Source organism: Beta vulgaris, chromosome 9, assembly GCF_026745355.1.
Source record: "Beta vulgaris subsp. vulgaris cultivar EL10 chromosome 9, EL10.2, whole genome shotgun sequence".
Taxonomy (NCBI): domain Eukaryota; kingdom Viridiplantae; phylum Streptophyta; class Magnoliopsida; order Caryophyllales; family Amaranthaceae; genus Beta; species Beta vulgaris.
Genome location: NC_079210.1, coordinates 18,293,491 through 18,320,430, shown reverse-complemented (window position 1 = coordinate 18,320,430; position 26,940 = coordinate 18,293,491). Strand labels below are relative to the sequence as shown.

General features: G+C 40.8%; 3 protein-coding genes across 5 annotated transcripts; 2 read left to right on the top strand and 1 right to left on the bottom strand.

Moving 5' to 3' along the window:
- Positions 1 to 738: 738 nt before the first annotated feature.
- Positions 739 to 3,830, bottom strand: LOC104903195 (transmembrane 9 superfamily member 12). Of its 3 annotated transcripts, none has more exons than XM_048636009.2 (2): positions 3,608 to 3,830; positions 739 to 3,194 (listed from the first exon to the last, which is right to left on the bottom strand). In XM_048636009.2, exon 2 carries the CDS (start codon positions 3,086 to 3,088, stop codon positions 1,109 to 1,111), a length of 1,980 nt encoding a protein of 659 aa, XP_048491966.1. In that variant the 5' UTR covers positions 3,089 to 3,194; positions 3,608 to 3,830; the 3' UTR covers positions 739 to 1,108. The 3 variants fall into 3 exon arrangements, with proteins under 3 accessions (XP_048491966.1, XP_048491965.1, XP_010689494.1); XM_048636008.2 differs by having other exon boundaries at positions 739 to 3,164; XM_010691192.4 differs by having other exon boundaries at positions 739 to 3,159; positions 3,608 to 3,828.
- Positions 3,831 to 5,855: 2,025 nt separating this feature from the next.
- On the top strand, positions 5,856 to 6,545 carry LOC130590169 (uncharacterized). Its single transcript, XM_057392187.1, has one exon. The coding sequence runs from the start codon at positions 5,856 to 5,858 to the stop codon at positions 6,543 to 6,545; it is 690 nt and encodes a 229-aa protein (XP_057248170.1).
- A 1,181-nt stretch (positions 6,546 to 7,726) lies between these two features.
- On the top strand, positions 7,727 to 9,964 carry LOC130590168 (uncharacterized). Its single transcript, XM_057392186.1, has 3 exons — positions 7,727 to 8,453; positions 8,518 to 9,290; positions 9,563 to 9,964. The coding sequence occupies exons 1-3, from the start codon at positions 7,727 to 7,729 to the stop codon at positions 9,962 to 9,964; spliced, it is 1,902 nt and encodes a 633-aa protein (XP_057248169.1).
- The last annotated feature ends 16,976 nt before the right edge of the window (positions 9,965 to 26,940 follow it).

The window sequence follows — 26,940 nt, the reverse complement described above, 5'->3', positions numbered from 1 at the left end:
AATAAGTTCATGAAAGGAGACTGCAGCGAGGAATTTCATGCTCAGTTGGCAACTTTGCACGAGTCTATTTTCGGTTTACGCTATTTAAAGCTTGAAACTACGAGATTGTTTGGTGGAACGGAAAACAATTTCAAAACTAATTATTGGGCCCGGGCGATGTCTCGAGTTATTAAAAAATTTATACGAAAAGAGTAGCATCTAATGTTGCATAGTTCATTGGTTAGAACTTTACCATATTAACTTGAGGTCACGTGGTCAAATTTTATACGTTCATGTTTCTCATTGGAACAGTGACACGTGACGTGTAGACTTACTTTGGAATGTTCTTTAATTTTGTTTAGATGGTAACAATTTTTTTTAAGAAAAAGAAATGCCACATTTCCCCCCCTTTCTTACCTTTTCTTCGTCCATTTCATTATTTATTTTCTTTTTTAACTTTTCACACAAAGAATAAAACAGAAGAAACAATCTACATTTGTGTCTTCCCGTCAAACCAAATGGTGACAAGGGTGTAAAATATTGACTTTCCACTACACATTGCAATAGGTTGATAAGAGTAAAAAATCACTTCCTTTCTTCATTAGAATGTGAGCAAAGGAGAGGGAGTGAGAAACGCCAACAACAATAGCAGAATTATGATCACACTTGCTGTTTATCAAGTCAGATCAATAAAGGGATAATTGTTCAATCAACAAGATAATAATGCATGGAAGAGAAAGCATGTGATAGAAACAGACATTTGGTCTAAACATGTATGTAATCAATCAAATTCAAAATACGTCCAATCGAATACACCTCTGCCTGTAGAAACTGGCATATAAACGAGGACATCTAGTGAGAATGCATCTCAAAATTGAAAAATTCTTGTGCATGATCATATTAAGTGAAAGAGGGAAAAGGGAAGGGAAAAATACAGGCTAAATTGAAAGAGAGCGGGCGACCATACTTTGTGTCTTCCAAAGCTACTAAATGATCCTCCAACTAGTGTAACCATGTTCTGCCCATCCAGCGGAGTATATTTGACAGATGTGAGCAAACTGGACAACAAAATCTCCTCTTGAGTCTTGCAGATAATTCCGTATAGAATAGCAATCATCAAATATAAACTTCAATCAATCTTTACTGATGAGAACAGATAATGGACAAAGTAGAATGACATGAGGAATCCAATGGTGCCGGTAGACAACATAATTGCAACTGCCATAACCAAGGAGTAGCCCAGATAGAGAATGGCTGAAATAGGTCCACTGAGACTTTGGAGGTCAAAAATCAAGTAATTAATGGAGTAAAGGAAGACATAAAGAGCAACAGAGCCCGAAGCAAAAAATGCTTTCCACCACCATCGCCAATCTTCAACACAAAGATGCATGTAAGTCAGGACAACAGAAACTTCAGCACAAACAATCACCAGCAACGTGAGAACAACGAACAAGAAACCAAACACATAATAGAACCTTCCGAGCCAAATGCTGGACAAGATGAAGAAAAGCTCGATAAACAGGGTCCCAAATGGAAGGGTACCAGCACCAAGAACAAGCAACCATGAAGGATATTTTCGAGCAGGAATTTCCCTTGGAATCTGATTAGTTCGCACAGGAAACTGAATAGGCTCAGCTCGGGTTCCAAGAAAACCTCCAAACATAGTGAGGGGCACTGAAATGCAGAACCAGAGAGAGAGGAGAATAAAATACAAAGAGATGGGAATAGCACCAGTACTCTTGCTTCCCCAAAGAAGGAAATTTAATATAGTAAGGATGACGAAGACAATCCCAGGGAAAAAACAAGCGTTCCACCAGGCAACTGACCTCCAACCATCTGATGTTCCTTTGATAGTTTTCCATAGATATACACCAGCATAGCCAGCAACAGTTCCTAGCAGAAGGTAGAGAATTATCATCCCTGTTAATAGCATTCCCCTAGACGCTGGAGACATGAAACCAAGAGCTGCAAAAACAATAGTCACAGCAGCCATTCCTGTAATCTGGACACCATCTCCAACCATGACACACAATAACTTAGGGTGGTCAGGTTCTCTAAACACATCACCCACAACAAGCTTCCATCCTGATAGCTCCTCATTCATTTGCGCTTGAGCTTCTTTGTCTAGTTCCTCATACCTGGTTAGATCTCGTCTTACCGTTCTCAAAAATATTACAAACACAATGCCAGCCAAGAAGAAGATCACCATGAGGGAATTCAATATCGAGAACCAATGCACCCTTGCACCTTCCATTTTCAAGTAAGCATCCCATCTAGATGGCCATCTAGTAGTACTTTTCACAAACTCAACCTCATAAGTAAATGCAACTTTCTCTTGCTCTCGTATGATCTGAGACTTTTCAAGATCCATGGGGCAGTCGATCGAACTAATGTTTTCATGCATGTGAACCTTTGACATCAGTTCAGGATCATGCTTTACACTGCAGGGAACAACCTCAAAACCAACAATCTCATAACCAGATGTTTTTTTCTTGTCAGCTTCTGAGATTACACCCATACCTTCCTCCCCTGTACCAATGATTTCCACATTATTCCCTTCATACTCATGAATCAAAACCCTGAACTTCAGATGATTTATAATGTAATCATCATTGCTGTTAGCTGGAGAGTAACCAATAGGAAACCCAGTCCATTGAATCTTCACACCATTTTGGTTTGCATATCTCATTGCAGGGAGATTATCCAACATCATGTTCACCTGGTATAGATCACGAGTTCTCTGTTTCAATAGTTTCACCTCCTGCTCAGTAAGAGGACTAGTGATGCACAAGAAAACCGTCTCATTAACATTCATCTGAAAACGGTACGGAGAATTGTCAATCTGATCTCCCATGAGAAGCTCCCCGAGATTCTCAGCACTTTTCTTGACTCCATCATGTGGCCGGCAATACGGAAGGCTGTAATAGCTAAAGGGAAGCTCAGTCTCAATGGAGGTCAGTGAATTCACTTTCGCATATATTTCATCGCCATTGGAGTATGTGTGCATGTAAGTCCCAGGCAAATAAAACCCATCACAAACACATAGAAACACGAACAAGCTCAAGAAAACCCAGTTCATTTGCAGCGCCCTCTTCTCAGAAGAAGCCATTGCAATATAAAGCCAACAAAACAACTTGATCTTGAATATAACCTAACTCCAACAGTTGCACAACATCCAATCTACACTATAATTTCACAATCAGTATCATACAGATCTGCAAAGTACAAATCCACAGCAAATAGCTAAAAAATTCAACAGAAATTCTCAATATTACAGTAATCATATCTTTACCCCCAAAAAGATTCCCAATACAACCTATAAAGTAATAATTCTTGCACTTTAAAATTTAGAGAGTCGAAAAAAATATATGAAATTTCCGCGCAACACAAATCAATAATTAAACAAAACTGACCCCAATAATCAATCTCGCATAGTCGCATTAACCCTCAAACGAAGTCTATGGAATACACAAAAGGATGCGTCGAATGCAAAAACTACTAATGCATTTCGATGTGCAGATGTTTGAAACTCAGATCTACACATTAGGTGTAATTAATGACATACCAAATTCTGTAATTGATTAGTTACGATAGTAGAACAGTTATTGAGGAAAATTAGGGAGCTTGCCTGAGTAGATCTCGATGAGCTTGAACAGGTGGGAGATGCTTGAATGAGAATTGAAAAAGAGCTTGGCTTTCTGATAGACTGTAGGCGGAGATTAAAATGAGTGAAGAAAGAAAGAAAATAAAGTATTGTTTTCTAAAGGGGGTGATGGTTCGTTGCTACATATATTCAATATCAATATCAATATCAATATCAATATCAATATCAAATGCTGCAAGTAGGCTGAGCATATGTTTAAATAAATAAAAAAGAGCGACTAAGCTGAGTAATAAAATGGGATTTGATATTAGGTCTTGAGTATTACCTCTATAAGATTTTACGAGTTAACTTAGATTGCATCCATCCTAGGCTGAGCATGTGAGATTTAAGCAACATTTATAAGATTAAGCATGTGTGATGCACAGGTGCCGTAAAAATGTATTTTCAACATTTTGTAATATTTGATATGCTTTTTGTATGGGGTTGACTAAGTTCCATACCGGTTCAATTGATACCGGTCTAATAGCTTTTGGGCTTACGAGTCTGGGCTAAGATCCATTTTATATCTACAGCGCCTACGGGCCTAAAAAGATATATTTTCAGTAAAAGATAAGAATATATCCTAAAGGAATATTCTTCGGAATCTCTCCCGTAATTACCGGGCCCAACAATGAGATGGGCTTAATCAAGTCCCTATAAATACTCCGTTGATCTGAGTCATAAGGTACGTACACGAATCCCAATACATTATACTTAAGAGCTACCGGCTTTAAACCTAATACTGACTTAGGCATCGGAGGGGCGTTCCTCGGATCAACCCCCGAGGCTAGTTCACTTATTCTATTTTGCAGGAATCCAACCCGGCTTGAATACAAGGACTTACCGGTTCAGAACCCTGTGATTTGTCCCATATCGGAACAATTGGCGCTAGAAGGAGGGGAGAACAATACCTTGTAGTCTAAGCCGTCCCTTGCATCCAAACAACCCTTATGGATCCTAAGCAGCCATTAGGGATGCCGGAAACCGATGAGAACAATGTCCCCATTGACCAAGCACCCCCGGGGTATTCAACTCCGCTGCCGGCCGCTAGGCAACTCGACCGCCTGTGAACACTAGGAAAACTCCTGAAACTCCCCAGGAAGATATCTTCCACACCTTGCAGAATATGTTCACCCCAGAGCAACTCAGAAGCGCAGCGGAAGTGTTTCAGGCAATGGCAAGCGGAACTCCACCGACCGGTCCCCGGCCAAAGCGACCCTTGAGCAGAGCCCACAGTCCGGTGAGAAAACTTCGTACTCCATGGACGGGCCGCCAAGGTGAGCGAGATCGGCATGACCAGGATCAGGTGGCGCATTCGAAGACCCCCACAGAGCAGGTGGGGAATGAGGAGGAAGAAGAGGAGGAGGCGCAGGATACTGAGGTTCAGCAGCATTCCTCCCAGCCGAGAAGCCGAAGTGAATACCGGCGTAGAGCGCAGGTGTCATTGCGGAATTCCCCCTTTTCCACTGCAATTCTACAGGAGCCCATGGAAAAACTGAAAATGCCGACATGTAAGTATGACGGTAAGACGGACCCAGAGGATCACCTCTCGGCTTATGAGGGCCATATGATGTTGTACACTGATACTGACTCAGCATGGTGTAAGGTGTTCCCATCCACCTTAACCGGGTTGGGGCAGACCTGGTTTAAAAGCATTCCGCCGGCAACTGTGTTCGATTTCCGGCAACTGACATCCATGTTCGTGACACACTTTGTCAGCAATAAGCGTCGCGAACGAACAACCGGCGAGTTAATGTCTATTAAACAAGGGGAGACTGAAAGCTTGAGGGATTATGTCGGCGTTTCAATGCCGAAGCCGTCACCATCCCAACACTGCAGCAGGAAGCAGCAGTACTGGCCCTAATGACGGGGTTGAAAGAAGGCACCCATTTCGCAGTTATCTCGGCCGAAAAAAGATGACATGCCTAACAGAAGTCCTGGGAAAGGCTAATGACTTCATTAGGGGGGAAGAGTTTGACAAGGCAGCTAACGCAAAAAGGCCAGTGGCCATAGAAAAAGACAAAGAGAAAGACAAAGATAAGGATCGCCGGGATGACAAATACCGGAAGGATAAAAAATCGGAGTCAACTGGCAGAAAAGAGGAAAGCAACTCTGTGAAAAAGGGGTTCGAAGGGAGGCCAGACAAATACACAATTATACTCCTCTAACAATATCCCGGGCCCGAATTTTTTAACTTCATAGTAAGGACGATAAGTGGCAAAGGCCGCGAAAAATGTACTACAAGGGTAGGGATAAGTCCAAGTGGTGCGAATTTCATGATGATTACGACCACAAAACAGACGATTGTAAGGACCTTAAAGACGGGATTGAAGACCTCGTTAGGCGAGGCTACTTTACTCAGTACCTATCAAGGAACGATCGCAAGACTCCTCCAAGGGAGGACGACAATGGCAATAGAAGGCCGGTAAAGGACAGGATCACTGAGATCCACATCATCAGCGGAGGACCAACTAGAGGCGGTAGTATTCACAGGGTGAAAGCCAGCCTCAAAGAAGTCCGTCATCAGGTGAACTATAACACGCCGAAAATGGCGGCACCCCCATCTATGCCGTCTGTAGCTTTTACCTCAGAGGACGCTAAGGGAATCGTCTATCCTCACGACGACCCTTTGGTAGTATCTCTGCAAATTTCCAATGCGATGGTTCACCGTGTTCTAGTGGACGGAGGAAGCTCCGCCAACATCCTCTACAAAGAGACATTTGAAAAGATGGGATTTGACGAAACATGTCTGAAACCAGTCTCTTACCCGGTTATCGGCTTCACAGGAGCATCTGTGGTCCCAGAAGGGACGGTAAAGCTGGCGGTCAAAATAGGAGAAGGGTCCCGGTCGAAGGACCTCATGGTGGAATTTCTGGTTGTAGACGTCCCGGCGGCGTATAATGCCATCATTGGGAGGCCCTAATTCATGACGCCCAGGCTGTGGTCTCAACATATCACCTTACCATGATCTACACCTCTAATGACGGTAACCCAGAAGAAATCAGAGGCAATCAAGAGTCGGCAAGGGCATGCTACCTTACCGCACTAAAACACTCTGCTCATAAAAGACCGCCGACACGCCGCCGTCGGAAAGAAAACGGAGAAGGCTGGAAAATAAGGTCAGGAAGGACCTGTCCATGGAGAATTTCGAGGGAAGGCCGGCAGATCAGCCGAGGCCTAGCCCTGCGGGAGAAACGGAAGAAATAAGTTTGGAAGAAGACAGACCTGACAGAACAGTGAAAATCGGATCTGATTTGGGTGAAGAAGTGAAGGTCAACTTAATTTCCCTGTTAAGAGGGCATGCCGACATTTTCGCCTTCTCGGCAGACGAAATGCCGGGCATTGATCCGGATTTCATGGTACATCGCCTGAACGTTAACGAGGACGTAAGGCCGGTAAAGCAAAAGAAGCGAAACTTCTCAGCAGAAAAGAACGCGGCTATTAAGGTGGAAGTAGACAAGCTGCTGGCGGCAGACTTTATTGAACCCTGCGACTACCCGGAGTGGTTGGCAAATGTAGTAATGGTGAAAAAATCCAATGGGACATGGCGCATGTGTGTAGACTTTACCGACCTCAACAAAGCCTGCCCAAAGGACTGCTACCCATTGCCAAGAATTGACCAGCTAGTAGACTCAACTAGCGGCCATGCATTGTTGAGTTTCATGGATGCTTTCTCAGGGTACCACCAGATAAGCTTGCTCGAGTCCGACAGGAATAAAGCGGCCTTCATCACAGACGCGGGAGTTTACGCCTACAAAGCAATGCCGTTTGGACTCAAAAATGCCGGTGCTACCTATCAAAAGCTGGTAGACAAGATCTTCGAACACCAAAAAGGCAGAAATGTAGAAGTATATGTGGACGACAGTATAGTTAAGAGCTTAACTGAAGAGGACCATATAGTTGACCTAGAAGAAACATTCGAAACACTCCGGCAACACCAAATGAAGTTAAACCCGAAGAAGTGCGTGTTTGGAGTACGATCCGGCAAGTTCCTCGGCTTCATGGTGAGCGAAAGGGGATAGATGCCAACCCGGACAAAATTAAAGCCATCAGTGACCTCCCGGAGCCAAAGAGCATCCGGGACATTCAAAAGCTACAGGGAGGATGGCGGCCCTAACAAGGTTCGTTTCCAAATCAGCAGAGAAGGCCTTGCCATTCTTCAAAATACTCCGAGGAAATAAGAAGTTTGAATGGGGAGAAGAGCAGAAGCAAGCCTTCGAAAAGGTAAAGGAGCACTTCCAACGACTGCCCACCATAACCCGGCCAGAGTTGGGGGAAAAACTACAGCTATATGTGTCGGTAACCGAGAAGACGGTCGCGGCGGTGTTACTGGTGAATCGGGAGGGGCAGCAAAGCCCCATATACTTTGTCAGTCACGTACTTGCCGGAGCAGAGCAGAGGTATGAACTGCTGGAAAAAATGGCCTATGCCGTCTTGATTGCAGCAAGAAAGCTGAGACCATACTTTGACTCCCACACTGTCCAAGTCCTCACAAATCAGCCTTTGGAAAAAGCCCTCCACAAACTAGACACCACAGGGAGACTATTGAAGTGGGCAATCGAGCTGTCGGAGTTCGACATAGAATACCGGCCGCGTACCGCGATCAAAGCCCAAGCTTTAGCAGACTTCATAGTGGAGACAACTTACTCTGAACCCGCAGAATCCGCCGGCAGGTGGAAAATCGAGGTGGATGGATCAGCAGCCCAGAGTGGAGCCGGAGCCGGAGTGGTCATGACATCTCCGGAAGGGGAAATCTTTGAACATGCCATCCGCTTCGGGTTTAAGGCCTCCAACAATGAAGCTGAGTACGAAGCAGCCCTGGCCGGACTAAGTCTGAGCATTGCGGCTGGAGCAAGAAACGTCATTATGATAACGGACTCACAATTAATCTCAAGCCAAATTGAGGGAACGTATGAGGCCGAGAACCGGTAATGCAGAAATACCTACATCTGGTAAAGAACATGGTAAAGGGACTACAAAGCTTCGAAGTGCAATTGGTCCCGAGAGCAGAAAACATGGCGGCAGACGCCTTATCAAAACTGGCGAGTTCCAGTCTAAGCGACAAGAAAAGGAACGTCAGGGTGGAGACCTTGGTAGACAGAAGTATAGAAGTTGTCCCACATCCGTTAATACAATCGCTACCGAATCAGAATGGTATGAGGGTATACTGGCATATAAGCTCAAAGGTGAGCTCCCGGAAGATAAGATGACGGCACAAAAACTGAGAAGGGATTCTGTCTGGTATTGCATCTTTCAAGGGCAGTTGTACAAGAAAGGGTTCTCACTACCTTTACTAAGGTGCGTCACGGCCAACGAAGCGACAAAAATAATTGAGGAAATTCATGAAGGAATATGCGGGAACCATATCGGTGGTAAAGCGTTAGCGCTGAAAGCACTGCGAGCAGGGTTTTACTGGCCTACAATGCTGACGGATGCCCAAACCTACGTGAAAAAATGCGATAAGTGTCAAAGGTTCGCACCAGTGATCAACCAGCCGGCCAATGATCTCCAGCCGATATTAAATCCAATCCCTTTCGCGCAGTGGGGGATGGACATTATAGGGCCCTTTACGCCGGCATCCGGGGGAAGAAAATTCTTAATAGTGGGTATTGACTACTTCACGAAATGGATAGAGGCAGAGCCAACGGCAAAAATAATGGCTAATCAGGTAAAGAAGTTTATCTGGCAAAACATCATCACTAGGTTCGGCATCCCGATGGGAATAGTAATGGATCATGGCGTCCAGTTCGATTGCGGTCCGATACGCGACTTTTTGCGCCCTTACAGCATCAAGTTCGCCTACTCTTCAGTCTGCCATCCGCAAAGCAACGGCCAAGCTGAAGCCGCTAACAAACAAATCCTCAATGCCCTTAAGAAAAGGTTGGATGAGCTGAAGGGAGCATGGGCCGACATGGTACCAGTAGTGCTGTGGTCCAACAGGACCACCGAATAGGAGGCCACCGGAGAAACCCCGTTCAGGGTAGCTTTCGGGGCAGAGGCGGTACTCCCGGTGGAAGTAGGACTGCCCAACTGGCGGACTTAGACCTCTTACAAGAGGTCAGATTAGCTGCAGAGCTGAGGTCGGCAGCATACAAAGACCGGATAAGCAAATCCTACAATAAAAGAGTACGAAGCCGTCCTATCTCCAAAGGAGACCTCGTCCTCAGGCGGACGGCAGCAACGGGAAAAGTCCACGTGGACGGAAAGCTCACGGCCAATTGGGAAGGACCTTACTTGGTGAAAGAAGAGATAGTACCAGGGTCATATCGGCTCGAAGACATGGCAGGCAAGCTGTTGAAAAATAGTTGGAACGCCAGTGTCCTTAAGGAATACTATGTTTAGTTAAAAGATGGGCAATGTTGCCAGTAGGATTGAATAATCAGGTGCCTGTGCCGAAAATTTTTATCAGCTTAAGTGTAGGCAATAATTCCGGCATAACCGAGAAAAGCCGTTTTATCTTAATAAAATGAGCATCTTCCACACACATCAGTCAATGCTGCCCCATCCCATTAAGCATTATTGATTAATCAGTCAATGACCTTCGTGGATCTGCTGAATTAATCAATAGTGTGAAACCGGTCAATGACCTTCGTGGATCTGCCGGTATAAAACAAATTAAGCATTATTGATTAATCAGTCAATGACCTTCGTGGATCTGCTGAATTAATCAATAGTGTGAAACCGGTCAATGACCTTCGTGGATCTGCCGGTATAAAACAAATTAAGCATTATTGATTAATCAGTCAATGACCTTAGTTGATCTGCTGAATTAATCAGTAGTGTGAAACCGGTCAATGACCTTCGTGGATCTGCCGGTATAAAATAAATTAAGCATTATTGATTAATCAGTCAATGACCTTAGCGGATCTGCTGAATTAATCAATAGTGTGAAACCGGTCAATGACCTTCGTGGGTCTACCGGTATAAAATAAATTAAGCATTAAACCGTCAATAACAACATGGAAATCGGTCAATAACCACGATAAACATAACATATAACAAAAGACGATATGAAAGTCCATCAAAAAATTGCACTTCATTAATCAATGAAAAATTACAATCCTAGAGCTAAACAGTCAACCACATACGGTATGACCGCCAAAAGAAAAGCAAAAAGCCGATCACAGGCGAACGGATTTACAGAACGGTAAAGAGAGTTTGGCTGCCCAAGAAGAAAGACGGCATGGAGGCGTAAAGCACACCACCCACAAAGTGACCCAATACAAGAAGGGCAAGGAGGAAGGCTGAGAGTCTACTTGGTTTGCTCTTCCTCCTCAGAGCCGTCAACAACAACCACTGGCTCCTCCAGAGTAGGATCGGCATCAGGGTTGACAGTATCGGCGGCGTCGTTGACAGCCTCTTGCTCCTCCTCAAATTCAATTCTGGGGTCAGCATTGGCGATGTCAGCTTCAGTAACACCGGGATCCAGGTCCTCACCTTCAACTGGTAGCCCATGGACGAGGTTGGTATGCGCCTCCTCGATCCTGGACCAGTCGAGATCCGGGAAGGTGTGACGAACACATCTCATGACCGCAGACCAGCCACCGTTGTACCGATTGAGTAAGCGGCTTACAAAGTCCATACCCTTCTGGTACTCCTTAACGGTGGCACGCTCCAGCTCTTTGGCTTCAGAAATTTGCTCCCGGAGAAGCCTAATCTCCTCATCCTTATTGAACAGGACCAGAGAGTGATCTTCCACCGCCTTTGTGAGGGTGGCATCAGCCTTGCTCTCCGCAGCCAGCGCGTCGTTCTTCTCGGTAATTGCCGCAAGCAGCTCTTGCTCCTTAACGGCCATTCTACCTTTCAGCTCCTTATTCTCCTTAACTTCGTTGAAGTAAGAAGTCTGGAAGTACCGGTAGAAGTCGCAGAGCTCTTTACCGGACTGGGCAGACTGCAAAAGGCAAAGAGAAACAGAAAGATCAAGACAACGAATAGACCGATAGCAAACTTGCAAAAGAAAAGGTAAAGGTTGTTGATCTTACCAGGGCCAAATTATGCGCATGCGTGGTGGCAAGCGTATAAACCTCGTCCACCGGAATGTCGTATTTAAGCTGCGTAGCTTTTAAAATACGGTATCCATTCCCGCCCTCAAGAGGACGGTCCAAGAGCAGCGATTCGTCGTCCAAAACAGTCATCTTTGGATCGAACTTCTCGCCATTCTTCACCGGAGAGCGAGCCCAACGCCTCTTCAAAATATCCGGCATCTCCATCCGGTCTCGCTCCAGATAGCCCTGCTTTCTGGGCTTGGCGAAGGACTCCAGGCCGGGAACCATATCCGGCAGAGTAAGTTGCTTATAGATCTTGGGCCGTAGGGAGGAGGTACCTACCTCGGCAACCCGGCCGGAAAGCAAGGGGGGAGCAGTGGAAACATTAGTTTCCTTGTCCTTGCCCGCCCTAGAGGCAATCTTTTTGGCCGCCGGCTCGGCCACCGTCTGCTCCGGTTTCCTTTTCCGGGCCTGGACCTCCGCCTGACGGCGTTGCAGGGGAATAGTATCCCTGACATCGTCGTCAGTACCGGATCTCCGGACGGACCCCCGACCACCTCGGCCTCCTCGACCGCCACCAGCCGGCAGTTGGATAGGGACGTACTTGCTTGCAGGCTTAGGAGGCATGTTACTCAAAGGCCGGTAAGATCTGTCGACGTGAAGGGCTTCACGGATCAGGAAATCCTTGCCTACAAAGAGGACGAGATCGCAGTCAGAAAACAGCAATTAAAGCAGGCAGATAGCTAACAAAAGCAAAAACAAAACACACCGTATGGGTCAGACCGGCAGAAGCCTAAGGCCGACAAAGCCGGGTTAGTAAAAACATAGCTGGTGTGAGGAAGCCAGTACTTGGGAACTGGTATCCTCTTCTTGCCTCTCAGCGCCGGGATAGAGTCCGACGCGAAGTAATCAAAGGCACACGTTCCCGGCGGTTAAACCCCTATCCCTGATATGTTCCATGCGAGAACGGGGTTTAGTCCATTGACGTCTCAAAGGGAAATCATCAGGAACACGCACCCAGAAGAATCGGCCTCTCCAGAGCTTGAGGGAGCTAGGTTTGGGGTAGACCGTTAACTTACCCGCTTTCGTGTATATCGACATCCACCCGCCACGGCCCTCAAGCTCGTTATCCCGGGACTTCCTTTTCTTCCCGGCCCCTTTACCCTTGGCAGAGCCGTCTTCCTTAATCCAGTGGAGTTTGCGGAAGAGGTTCAAGGTTTCCGGAAAACCCTTATAACGGACAACCCAAGCATAGGCCATCAAATTCCGCCATCCTAAGGGGGTCAGTTGGGCCAAACATATGTTCCAGGCTTTAAAGACCTTGACGAAAAATGGATCCAAGGGAAATCGCAGTCCAAAATCAAGCATGTGGGCATAAATAGCCACATGACCGGAAGGGCAATCTGTTACACGGCTTCCTTCAGCCGGGAGGACTAATTTGTAATCATCCGGAAAAGCAAAATATTGGGGACCCTTAATCAGAAATTTGCTTTGCCGGCAGGTCCTTGCCCAGCCGCTATCTAATTGGACACTACCAGCACAGCCCTCATCACTGGGCGGCATGAACAGTTCCGCTAGGGTATCCTCATCAGAATCCTCAGGGATTATCTCGGGAGGGTCCTCTCGGTCAGAATCCGACTCAGCTTCTAAGGTGGTGGACTCCTCATCCGTCCCTGCTACATATTTTTCTATACTCTCTACCGCATCTGAGTGGACAGGAGAGGCCGGAATCTCCCTAGGTACCGGTCTATAGGATGTCTCACCCACCTCAAAGGTAGAGTGCCTGACAGGGGACGAGCCGGAAGGAAACAATTCAGGGGAATGTTCAGCTAGACCTCTCATGGTTCCATACTGACCTAAAGCCCCGGCTTGTCCCAGTACCATCTTTAAGGGGGAGGCACGAATGGCCGGCTCCACATCTTGTCTACCGGAAGTACTACAATCATTCTGGCTATTTACCCTATGTTCTGAAGTAGGAGTAACCAGGGGAGAAGTGGTAACCTCTACAGACCTAATGGAGGTGTTATCAGACTCGGCATCACTCTCACTCATGATAGAAGGAGACTTAGATATGTCTTGGGAATCAGAATTTTCAGAATTGGACGACATTATAAATAAGACGGTATGAAAGATCGGAGAAAGTTTTGATAAAATACCTGGAAGTAAAGACGCAAAGGGAAAATACACCGGAATCAACTGGTAGCATGAGGCCGGAATGAGAGGTCAGACAAATACCGCCAAGAAAACGAAAGGTTTTGGAGAGAGAAAGTCCGATATGAGCGCGATCACAAGAGAGAGATTGCAAGAATGAGAAGTAGAGGACGCACAAGAGGTATTTATAGGAAAAGTCGCGGTCGAGATTAAGTGACGCTTCGTCTTCCCGACATGATCATGCCACGTGTTTTAGTAGCACCCAGCTGTGAAGCAACCACTCTTCGAAGAGCTTTCAATGTAGGTGCGCAGCTCGAGGTGACCGTTGGAATTCCCTGACAACGATTCACATTCTCTCGCTAAAAGTAACTCAGCATCTCCCATAACGGTTTGCAACCTATTAAACCGGATACGCCTACAATAGGCATACCGGCTTGGGGCTAGTTGTATGGGGGCTGACTAAGTTCCATACCGGTTCAATTGATACCGGTCTAATAGCTTTTGGGCTTACGAGTCTGGGCTAAGATCCATTTTATATCTACAGCGCCTACGGGCCTAAAAAGATATATTTTCAGTAAAAGATAAGAATATATCCTAAAGGAATATTCTTGGGAATCTCTCCCGTAATTACCGGGTCCAACAATGAGATGGGCTTAATCAAGTCCCTATAAATACTCCGTTGATCTGAGTCATAAGGTACGTACACGAATCCCAATACATTATACTTAAGAGCTACCGGCTTTAAACCTAATACTGACTTAGGCATCGGAGGGGCGTTCCTCGGATCAACCCCCGAGGCTAGTTCACTTATTCTATTTTGCAGGAATCCAACCCGGCTTGAATACAAGGACTTACCGGTTCAGCACCCTGTGATTTGTCCCATACCAGAACACTTTTCTTGAACAGAAATCTCACTATACTTGCTACATACCATGAATAACAGGTGATAGTATAGTGGTGTTCGCATCATTCATGTTTGGTGTGATCAACGAGAGAACCGGATATCCCACTCCAAGGCACGGAAATTACGCTTTCCTATTAGTTTAATTTCGCGCCTCTAGGATCACCGGGTTAACACGAAATAACTAATGAGATACAATGGAGAGAACAGTTCACTTAGATGATCTTATAAATGAAACAACAAGAACTTGTGTTTAGAGTTTGTGAAGAACACTCAAGAGAAATTAGCAAAGTTTCTCTCAAGCAAAGCAAGAAGATTAGGAGGTGTTTGGTATCATGCTTTTTCACAAAAGAAACGGAATCAAGTAACAAAATCCGTTTCTCCTTGTTTGGTTAGTGTGTAAAGTAACAATTACCGTTACTTGAGGGAAACACATCCGCCCAAGTTGTTTCCAGTCAAAAACTAGAGGAAACAAATAATATTTCACTCCTCAAACAAAACCCTAGCTTGCAGCAGCCATTCTCTCTCCTCTTCATGATGGAAATCGTTGAGAATTCATCATAGCATTTCGATTTTTCAGCATATATCTCTCACCTCTAACATCAGTGTAAGTTTTTGATTGCAAATTTTGATTGCAAATTTTGATTGATTTCTTCGTATGGAAATATTTGTTCGTATAGAATTTGCGAGTTTTCATTCGATTCTGATTATGGTGTTGAAATTTTCAATTCGGCGTCTTATATGTGTTATGGCTATGAAATTAGATTAGGGCTTCAAATTTTTCTTGACTAATTTTATGTTATAGCTACGAAATTAGATTAGGGCTTCATATTTTGAATTTTACAAGATAATTTCATCTCTATTTTGTCAAATCTTGTTTAGAGGAAGCTTATGATGATTTTCCCCTCTGATTTACTTTGATAATTTCTTGCTTGTATTAATTGATAAAACCCTAATTTTTTTATATTGCTTTGGTTATAATTTGTCGCCTTTTGCTGGAAGAAGAGCATATGAATCTCAAGCACTAAAACCCCTTAACATTTTGGACCATGCCGCAAGTTGGGTCAAAGAAATTTTTCATTTTTGGCTAAAAATTTGTTGATATGATATTAAAACAAAGATATGTTAATGGATTTTTCTTCTTTTGCTGTCCTTTATTTGACATTTGACTTATTGCTTCTGAAATCTTCATGTTTTTGGCTATGAAGGAAAGCTATCCATAGTTGTCCCAGTAACATTGTTAACTCAAAGATTTTTTTTGCTCTTTTTCTATGTTTTTGGCCTTCTGCTTTTTGCTATAGGAATTTATATATGACACATGTTGTATGTGATTATGATCAATTAGTTATGTTGATTCTTATTTGTTTTTTAGACTATTGTTTATTAGGTTTCTATAACTAGTTATGTTGATGGTTATTATAGTTCTGATGATGTATTGGATATGGTATATGATGAGTATTATTACAATTAGGGGTGCTCGATTGAGGGAAAAGAAAAGAGACAAAAAACTTTTACGCTTATTAGTCTTGAGCGGATTATATAAAGAGAATGATGTGAAATGCAAGAGTGAACTCTGTGTTAATAGGCGTACTTTTAACATTATATATGAGATGCTAAGAGATATTGGAGGTTTAAGTGGAACAAAAAACATGACTCTTCAAGAGATCGTAGCTATGTTTTTATATACTTTAGCACATCATAAGAAAAATAGGTCGATTGGACATTACTTTTTTAAAAGTGGAGAAACAGTGAGCTGACAATTTCACCTTTGTCTAAGGGCTTTTTTGAAGTTGCATGAACAACTACTTCATAAACCAACTCCCATATCCGATGATTGTGATGATGAAAGATGGAAACCTTTCAAGGTATTGATCCATCAATTATCTATCTTTCAATTAGAGATTCTTAGGAATTCATTTATATTTCTTAATAAGTTATTTCATTTTAATTTTTGTAGAATTGTTTAGGGGCATTAGACGGGACTTACATTAATGTACATGTATCTTCTCAAGAACGAGGAAAGTATAGAAAAAGGAAAGGGACCATCACTATGAATGTGTTAGGGGTTTGTGCACCTAATATGCAATTTATTTATGTGCTTCCGGGTTGGGAGGGATCGGCCCATCGATGTCCGTGTCTTACGTAATTCTCTTTCTAGGCCTAACGGTTTTAGAGTGCCTCGAGGTAAATAGAATTTTTTTAATTGTAAAATTCTAGTTTATAATATTAATTAATTTTAGTAGCTATTAATTTTTTGTTTGGTAAATCTGAAGGTAATCATTATTTGGTTGATGCAGGTTATGCCAACTGTGATGGGTTTCTTGCTCCATATAGAGGGCAACGATACCATTTGAAGGAATGGACGGATCGGCGACCCGTTAGCGCCGAAGAATATTTTAGTATGAAACACGCAAGGGCAAGAAATGTAATTGAGCGGTGTTTCGGTCTACTAAAAGGAAGATAAAGTATACTTAGAAGTCCTTCGTTTTTTCCTATTCGCACTCAAGGGAGGATTGTGATGGCTTGTTGCTTATTACATAATTTGATTAGGAAAGTCATGCCTACAGATGATATAGAGGAAGGTGAGTTAAGTGAATCCAATGATGATTCTGAAGATGATTCTGATGACGAGACTGAGTTTATTACAAGTGTTGCAAGTACCGGTCATTGGACTAATTTCATAAATGTATTAGCTCAAGACCTATTTAATGCGTGGAGAGCTAGAAATAGGCATAGTCAATAACACATGTATGGTTCTTCATATTTCTATTTGATTGCATTCCTTTCTTTCTCTTCTTTTCTTGTACTTTTCGTTTTTTCTTCCTGACATTTATTTTTGCTGCCAAACTTTCTTATAAAGGTTCTGAAGACAGCTAGTTATTTCCCCTTGCATTTTAATTTTAATCTCTTTTATGTATGACCTTTCTTATAAGTGTTAAGTTGCTTTTGTTGTATGCCATATACTTCTCACTCACTCTAGATTAAAATTGCTTTTTCTTTTTATGTATAACTTGTTTTCTGAATGCAACATGGAGGTTAACCAATGTAGTGGAGAGGGAGGTAGTCGAGGAAGAGGTAGAAATAAGAGGTATTGGACTTATGAAGAAGATACGGTGCTTATAAAATATTTGCATGAGTTAGCGTGCGACCCTAAATGGAAAAGCGAAAGTGGTTTTAAGAATGGCTATATGAATAAATTGGAAGAGTTGATCAACGGTGCGCTTCCTAATAGCGGCTTGAAAGCGGTTCCTCACATTGAGTCACGAATCAAGCATTGGTCAGAAAAATATAGTGCATTGGCGGAGATGTTGTCGACTTCAGGATTTGGGTGGGATGCCGATAAGAAGATGTTGCGAACTGAGAAAAAAGTGTTCGATGAATGGGTAAAGGTATGTTTAAGAGTTGTCCACTGCATGGTATGACTATTACATCTGCTATGTGTAGTTATGGTAGAGTGGCTATTGCATGCAAAGAATTAGACCTTTAGAAGCATGCTAGGAATAAGATGTCCAGAATACAGATTGGGTTTACTTGCAGCTTGGATGAAATTTGGTTCTTACACAAACTTAGATTCCTGCTGACCTAGAAACAATACAAGACAACTGTTTGAAAGACCATTAAAAACTATGCAAATATACCTCTGTTGTATAATATGAGCACTATAAGAGGGGGGGTGAATTATAGTGAGAGAATAAGCACTACTTTTTGCGGAATTAAAAGTAAACTTGGGAACAAACAATGGGAACACGAGAGATTTTACGAGGAAAAACTTCCTAGGCCTAGTAGGAAGAAACAACCTCGACCACAAGGGATTTTAAACAACTTTCCACTATAATAGGCCAAAACAACTTGATTACAACCTATTACTTTTCTCTCGATTCTCAACTTAAGTCACTCAACTCAAGTTCCCAACGACAGTTCCCAACAACTGACGTTTTCTCTCAAACTTCACTCGAAGTTCCTTTCTCTTTCTCTTTCTCTTGCTTCACTCAAAGCTTTCTCACACTTACAAGAGTTCACTCAAACCCTTTTTCTCAAAAATACACTTTGTAAAACAATGGAAGAGTAATAAACTCGATTAATGTAAGTATGAATTCTCTTAAGGAAAGGCACTGACACTTTAGATAACTTAAGACAAATTAACTAAGTCAGACACAATTTTTCTCAAATGAATTAGGCGCCTATTTATAGACTATTAAGACAAGACATGATTTCCACTAACTTAGACCATTATCACATGTTCTCCATGATTTCTAATTAATTAATTAAATTAAATTATTTATTCCAAGTCATGTACATCATCCACTAATCCATTACTTCATTCATAGAAGCAGTAACAAATACGTGGTTTTCAAACTTGGAGAATAATTAATTTATTTAATTAAAATACTTGGAGGATAATTAACTTAAGCCACTAAATCCACTAACTCCATAAACATGTAGCAGTAAATCATTTAGGCGTGTAAGCTAGAATTTAGGAAATAAATAAATAAAAATCCTTTAGCTAGTTTTTAGGAAAAAAACTTTTTAAAATCTTTTTAAAAAACCGGAAAACAGTTTTTTATTTCAAAAATCCGAAACATTTTAAAACCGGAAATAATATATTTTCGAAAACTAAATCTTTTAAATAAAATATAAAAGATAAAATATATATTTTAAAAAGATAAGATTTGAAAATCAGTTATTTTAAAATCAGAAAATCTATTTAAAATCTTTTCCTAACAAACTTAAACTAACTTCCTAAAATTATGGATCTTAGTCAAATTATCCCTAAAAACTCTAACAACTATATTGGGCACACAATTATCTTAGGCGCACAATATTAGTCACTTAGAGTTCCTAAATTAGTTTTAAAGTCTTGTTCCCTAATTATTAAGTCTTGTTCCTGGGCCTTGTTCCTATAGTGCCAGGTCTGTTCCTTTCATGGGAACAGAGAACCAAGTTCCTTTGAGAATTCACACGAACTTAATAAAGCTATTACTCAACCTTAACAAGAAGATTAATAAATACCCTAATGTATTCTAATCTTCATTCCATGCTTGATTCTTCATTTCTCGAACATCTTTACTTCGATCTTGATTAATTCTCCGCTTTAATCTTCAATCAAGTATTCTCTTAGCTCGAGCATGAATTACCTTGCAATCAACATAAATAAAAATATACTATGTCTTTTGTGGTTAGGTCATCTTCAAAACTCAAGGGTCAACAATTTCCCCCTTTTTGAAGATGGCAACAAAAGGCATATACTAAAAATAATACATATAAGTCATATAAAAATAATTTTAACAAAGTATGTAACCAAGTTAAATTAAGTATTATAGACTCGTTATTTTATTTTGTAAAGTCGAAATATGAGAACATAATTATGACAAAAAAAATTTACTCTGATTTGCCTTATCTTTCCCCCTTTGGCATCTTCAAAAACATAGTCCACGATTTCAAAAAGATGAATATTATTCACTAAACACATCACACCACCAAACTTGTAAGAAATAAGTTGGTTAGTATAAGCAAATAAAGCATTCAACTCTCAAAAACCGCAATCCAAGAATATTAGCCATTCATTTAGACGCACACATGCAAAAAGATCAAACTTAGAATTAAGCAAACCAAAAAGTTCCATTGTAGCATGATTAAAGGAGAAGGATAGAAAAGACAAATATTAAACAAAGTTCATGTTCCCACACAAAATAAAACAACTAATGAAAAAGTTTATGATTTAGGAGAGGGAGGTTGTTCTACTTCTTCCACCACATCATGAAGCTTTGCCATCACTTCTTGATGATTTTCGGCCAATGTATCATTCCCTTGAGCACAATGTCTTCCAACTTCAATTTAGAGTTCATAGCTTGAATGAGGAAGAAAGTTCACCAAGCCGAGCCATAATCTCTTGTTGTCCATCCAAGGCTTTGTCAACTTTGCTCATAACCCCTTTTACCAACCCATTTAAATCCTTAGCTTCCGTAGCAAACTCCATCATTGCTTCCGAATGACCCATAACCAAGGAAAACAAAGAATCCAACCTTCTAGCATGAGCTAGAGTATATGTAGAACCAATGGTAGGATTTTGAGAAGACGAGGGAGCTTGAGAAGGCTTGGGGTTTGCGGTTTGTTCCTTAGGTTTGGGAACAGCAGGTTGTTCCTCTAGAATGGGAACACCAACTGTTTCCTTAGCTTTAGGAACAGAACAGGAGGGTTTTGAGGTAGAGGGAGGGATAGGATCATCTTGTGGTGCTAGGGTAGAGGGTGAGGCAGATTTTTGTGGAGATGGAGGAAAAGGAGGATTGGTTTCCATGGGAACAGGAGTCGGTTCCCTAGAAGGAGGTAGGTTAGATTCATAATCTTCCCTACACCTTTACTTCATCTTCCTCACAACTTTCTTCGGCATCAAGATAGGAAAATTAAGCACTTTCATATTTTGAACCCTTTGACTAGCTCTAGTGCTCTTCATAACCGGTTTCACCACCTCATCAACCACCTTCTTCCCTTTCTTCTTAGTTTCTTCTTTTCTTTTTCAATTTTCTTTTCTTTTTGATTTTTCTTTTTCTTTTTCGTTTTTCTTCTCTTCAACTTCTTTTTCTTCTTCTTCTTCTTCCACATCATCCACATCATCATCATCCTCATCATCATCAAGATTAGCACGTCCCTTAATAACTTCTCCATTCACAACACAAACATTTAAGTTATTCAAGGCACGCACATTCAACATATTTCCCGTGGACACACTTATGGACTGAGTTCCCGAAATTTTCACTTTAAACTTAAGTAGAATTTCGGTTACTAAAGCTCCAAATCAAACAAATCCATTTTCAATGCAATGACTCAAATGTTGAATCATTAAAGAGGAAAGTTTATGTGTTTGTGAGAAGCAGACAATGAATGTAAATTAAATCCAACATGCTAACTTGAGCACGTTTGGAAAGACGAGGCAATAAAGCTTTCTTGAGGATGTGAACAAAATTTTGTGATAAGGGGAAAGAAGATTATGATCAACAAAAGGTTTTTCCCTTTTGACCACCATACTTAACAATCAATTGATCAAAGGAAATGTCCGAAAATGGATATGAACCACGTTGTTTCTTGAAATAAACATCTGTTCCTCTCACGGGAACACCAAGCAGTTTACCCAAACTTTTGCATTAAAATCAATTTGAGTTCCTTTCACCAAGGTGGAACAATTTCCTTCTTCATCCATGGAAAAGTTTTCACAAAATTCGTCCATCAATTTAGGAATCAAACTATTTCCATAACATTTCACAAAAAGATTTTCCCAACCTTGAAACTTAATCATATTAAGTAATTGACGAAAGTTTACTCTTTTGCACCAAGAAACATCAATAAAAAGTCCATGCACATACCTAGTTGCCGTGGAATTTTTTCGAACAACCGAGTTGTTCCTCTCTCGGGAACATCTGATTCCCCCTCACTAGTTGCATGAGCTTCTTCAACCTCCATTTCAACCGATTCTTCTTGTTTCTTCCTTTTCCTTAGAATTCTTGGTGATTCAATTTTAGAGGATGAAGGAGAGGGTTTTTCGGCTTTGTGGGAGGAGAGAGAGTGATAAGTGTTTTTGGTAGTCATGTTTTGTGGAGTAATTTTCGGTTTTATGAGAAGGAAGGAAAAAAATTTGTTTTGTTTTAAGGAAAGAATAATTAAAACCGTGTATTTACACGTTTTTAAGAAAAAAAATCTTCTAAAAAAATATCTTCAACTAACTTGAGAGATATAAGGAAAAATCAGATTTTTAGGAAATAAAATCTGAACAAAAATTTTTGGTTTTTCGAATTTTGAAAAGAAAAAAATAACTCTAATACGCTGGGAATTGGGAACAGCGTTTGGGAACTATGAATGGGAACAATGAAATTTTGCTACTTTGGAACTCCATTAATTCTTTTAATCCTTTGTTATCACTTAAGGCATAGAATTGTCCTATGAACAATAAGGGGAATATTATTGGACATTGGTGAGCAGTTTTCAGACATTTTTACTTATACATATGAAATAATCATATAAGAATTGTGATGTATTTAAGCAAATAAAAACATCAAAAATGCACATCAAGACATAATGCCAAGAATTAACACAAAGGGGAATAATGTAGCAATCATTTCAATTTATTAAGCCAAGTTCAAGTCTCAATTTCTCAAACCTATCTCTATTTAAGGGTTTTGTCAAGATATCTGCAATTTGACGTTCAGTCTCACAGAATTCCATTTTAATAAGACCCTTTTCAACATTATCTTTCAGAAAGTGATGCCTAATATGGATGTGTTTGACTCTTGAATGGTGTACGGGATCTTTAGAAATACTAATAGCACTAGTATTATCACAATAGATGGGAACACATTCAAAGTAGATTCCATAGTCACGTAGTTGTTGTTTTATCCATAGCATTTGGGAACAACATGCTGCTGCTGCAACATATTCAGCCTCTGCTGTAGATAAAGCAACTGTGTTTTGCTTCTTGGTGCTCCAAGAAACTAAACTATGACTAAGGAACTGAACCATACCTGATGTACTCTTTCTATTGACCAGATCTCCTGCATAGTCAGCATCCGCAAATCCTTTCAATTCAAAGGTATCACTCCTCGAATAGAATAGGCTTAAATCATCTGTTCCCTTGAGGTATCTTAGGATTCTCTTTACAGCTGTGAGATGAGATTCCTTTGGATTGGCTTGAAACCTTGCACATAACCTACACTGAAAGCAATATCAGGACGACTTGCAGTTAGATATAGTAATGAGCCAATCATACCTCGATATTTGGTTTGATCCACACTTTGTCCTATAGAATCTTCATCCAATCTGGTTGAAATTCCCATAGGTGTATGATTAACTTTGGATGCTTCCAAACCATACTTTTTCAATAGTTCCTTTATGTACTTTTGTTGATGGATGTAGATTCCTTCTTCTGTTTGCTTGATTTGCAACCCCAAGAAGAAGTTGAGCTCACCCATCATACTCATTTCAAATTCTTTACTCATGAGATTAGCAAAGTCCTTGCACAAAGATTCATTAGTAGCACCAAATATAATATCATCAACATATATTTGAACAACTAATAAATGTTTTCCTTTTGATTTTAAAAACAAGGTTCGATCCAATTTTCCTCTTTTAAACTCATTTTCAAGAAGGAACTTAGAAAGTCTTTCATACCATGCTCTTGGAGCTTGCTTTAACCCATAAAGAGCTTTCAAGCTTAAAGACATGATTAGGAAATTCTTTATTTTCAAAACCTGGAGGTTGTTCTACAAATACCTCCTCATTAAGATAACCATTTAGAAAAGCACATTTTACATCCATTTGATACAATTTGAAACCCATGAAGGCAGCAAAAGCTATGAAGATTCTAATTGCTTCCAATCTTGCAACTGGAGCAAAAGTTTCTTCATAATCAATGCCTTCCTGTTGATTGTATCCTTTCACAACTAACCTGGCCTTGTTTCTTATGATAGTTCCGAACTCATCTAATTTGTTTCGAAACACCCACTTTAAACCAATAACCTTGTTATGTTTAGGCTTAGGTTCAAGGTGCCAAACTTTGTTTCTTTCAAATTGATGAAGTTCATCCTGCATTGCTACGATCCAATCAGCATCAGTGAGAGCTTCTTCATGATTCCTAGGTTCCAACATAGAAAGAAAAGCATGAAAAGCACAAAAGTTTTTCAATTGAGATCTCGTTTGAGTTCCCTTATTTATGTCACTGATTATTAGTTCCACAGGATGGGAACGATGAGTTTTCCAAGGCTTTGGTTGGAAATCCTGGATGGAAACTTGGTTTCCTTGATCATCTTCATTTCCTGTACTTGGGAACCAGGTTCAACAATAGTGGATTCATTCACTAGTGCATCATCACTTAGTTCCTCTTCTTCCTCATTGGGAACAGGAACAGGATGTTGTTCCCTTGGCTTTGTTCCCATGACTTCGTCTTCCAAAGTCTCATCAATAAGACTTAGGTCTTTTGTCAATCCTATTTCGAAGTCATCTTCAACCTGTGTGCTTGCATCAAATTTATCTGTTTCATCAAAAATAACATGCACACTTTCTTCTACACACATAGACCTTTTATTATACACTCTATAAGCCTTGCTACTAGAAGAATATCCTAAGAATAATGCTTCTTCACTTCTAGCATCAAATTTTCCAATATTTTGTTTCCCATTATTATGAACAAAACATTTACATCCAAATGTTCTGAAATATGTAATATTGGCCTTTTTATCAAAATACACTCATAGGCGTTTTATTTAATAAAGGTCTTACCATGGCTCGATTTATAATGTGACAAGCAGTATTCACAGCTTCTGCCCAAAAGTTTTTAGGAAGTCCACTAGCTATCAACATAGTCCTAGCCATCTCTTCTAGTGTTCTATTCTTCCTTTCAACAACACCATTTTGTTGAGGTGTTCTAGGGGCTGAGAAATTGTGATCTAATCCATTGTCTCTGCTAAAGTCATCGAACTTATAATTTTCAAACTCTTTACCATGGTCGGATCTAAGGTGAAGTAACTTATGACCACTCAAATTTTGTACTTTCTTTGCAAAGACAAGGAACTCATCATAAGTCTCGTCCTTGCTAGAAAGAAAAATAACCCAAGTAAATCTAGAGAAGTCATCTACAATTACTAACACATATTTCTTTCCACTTCTACTTTGTATCCTCATAGGTCCACATAAATCCATATGTATTAACTCTAAAGGTCTTGTGGTACATACCACATTCTTGGACTTGAAAGAGGACCTAACATGCTTGCCTTTTGCGCATGCATCACACACATGATCTAAATGAAACTTAGTAGAGGGTAAACCTAAAACTAGTTCTTTAGAACGCAGTTTGTCAAGCAAGGAAAAGCTAGCATGACCTAGACGCTTGTGCCATAAAATGAATCATCATCAATAACACTAAGGCATGTGAATTTGTTTTTGGGAACAAGGTTGAGATCCACAACATATGTGTTCCCTTTCCTTGTTCCTTCCAAAATGATATCCTTTGTGCTATTGTTGACTATCAAACATTTTTCACTATTAAACTTCACACAGTTCCCTCTATCACAGAATTGGGAAATACTTAACAAGTTATGCTTTAATCCATCAACTAGAAACACATTTTCTATGGAATGTGACGATGACTTACCAACTTTGCCCATGGCAACTATGTTACCTTTCTTGTTGTCACCAAAAGTCACACTTCCACCATTGTAGGCTGAGAGTGAGAGAAATCTTGATTTATCTCCAGTCATATGCTTAGAACAACCACTGTCTAGGTACCATGTGTTGTTCCCCCTCACTCCAACCTGCAAGAAAACTAATTGTTAGAGTTAGGAACCCAATCTTTCTTGGGTTCCTTTCCTTCAGGAACAATAGATTTCTTTTTCCAAATTACTTTACTTGTTTCCAAGTTCTCATTGATGCGACCAAGTCTTTTAGGACAAGAGTTCCTAAAATGACCAGTGTTCCCACAAAACATACAAACTTTATCACTTGGTAAATCAACTCTCTTTTTAGGTTTTTCAAATTTCTTTTTGTGATTAAAACCAAGACCTTCAGTTCGTTTTGTTTGAGGGTTCTTAATCCAGTTTGGAATAGGTAGCATTTCTTTTCATTTCTCATTTGGTCAGTTCCCCTTCAAGTTCCTTATTTTCAATTTCCAAAAATGAAACATGATTTTTCAATTCGTTTATTTCAGATTTGAAACTTTGCAAGGGAACTGACTTAATGTCAAATGAACTTACTTCAGGAACAAACTCTTTTAGTTGTGACAACTCAAGGCTCAACAAGTAGTTCTCATTTTTAAGATTTTCGAAATCCTCTTTTAATTTAAGATTTTTGTCAAACAATTCGAAAAATCTTTTCTCAATATCAACCGAACACTTTTAAGCCAAGAGGTATGTTCCTTTGCTACACTTAAAGCATTTGACATTGTTTTAGTTTAATGGTTTCATCTTTGCAATCATTTACAGCGTCAACAATAAACTCAAATAATTTTCTTTACTTAAAGAATTAAGACGAGTTTTGATGGTGTCTAGACTTGCCTCAAGAGATTCAATCTCTTCATCAGATTCGGAATTGTCAAGAGCCATAAGACAGAAGTTTGCAGTCTCCTCATTTGGTTGAGGATCATCTTCTTCCTCAGAGTCAGAGTCTCCCCATGCAGCAACCATAGCTTTCTTCATGTCAGATCGAGTATAGGAGTTTTTGTATTCTTTGTTCCTATCTCTGCTCTGTTCCCTTCCTTTGCCTTTTTCTTGTTCCCATTGGGGACAATCCTTGATGAAGTGCTC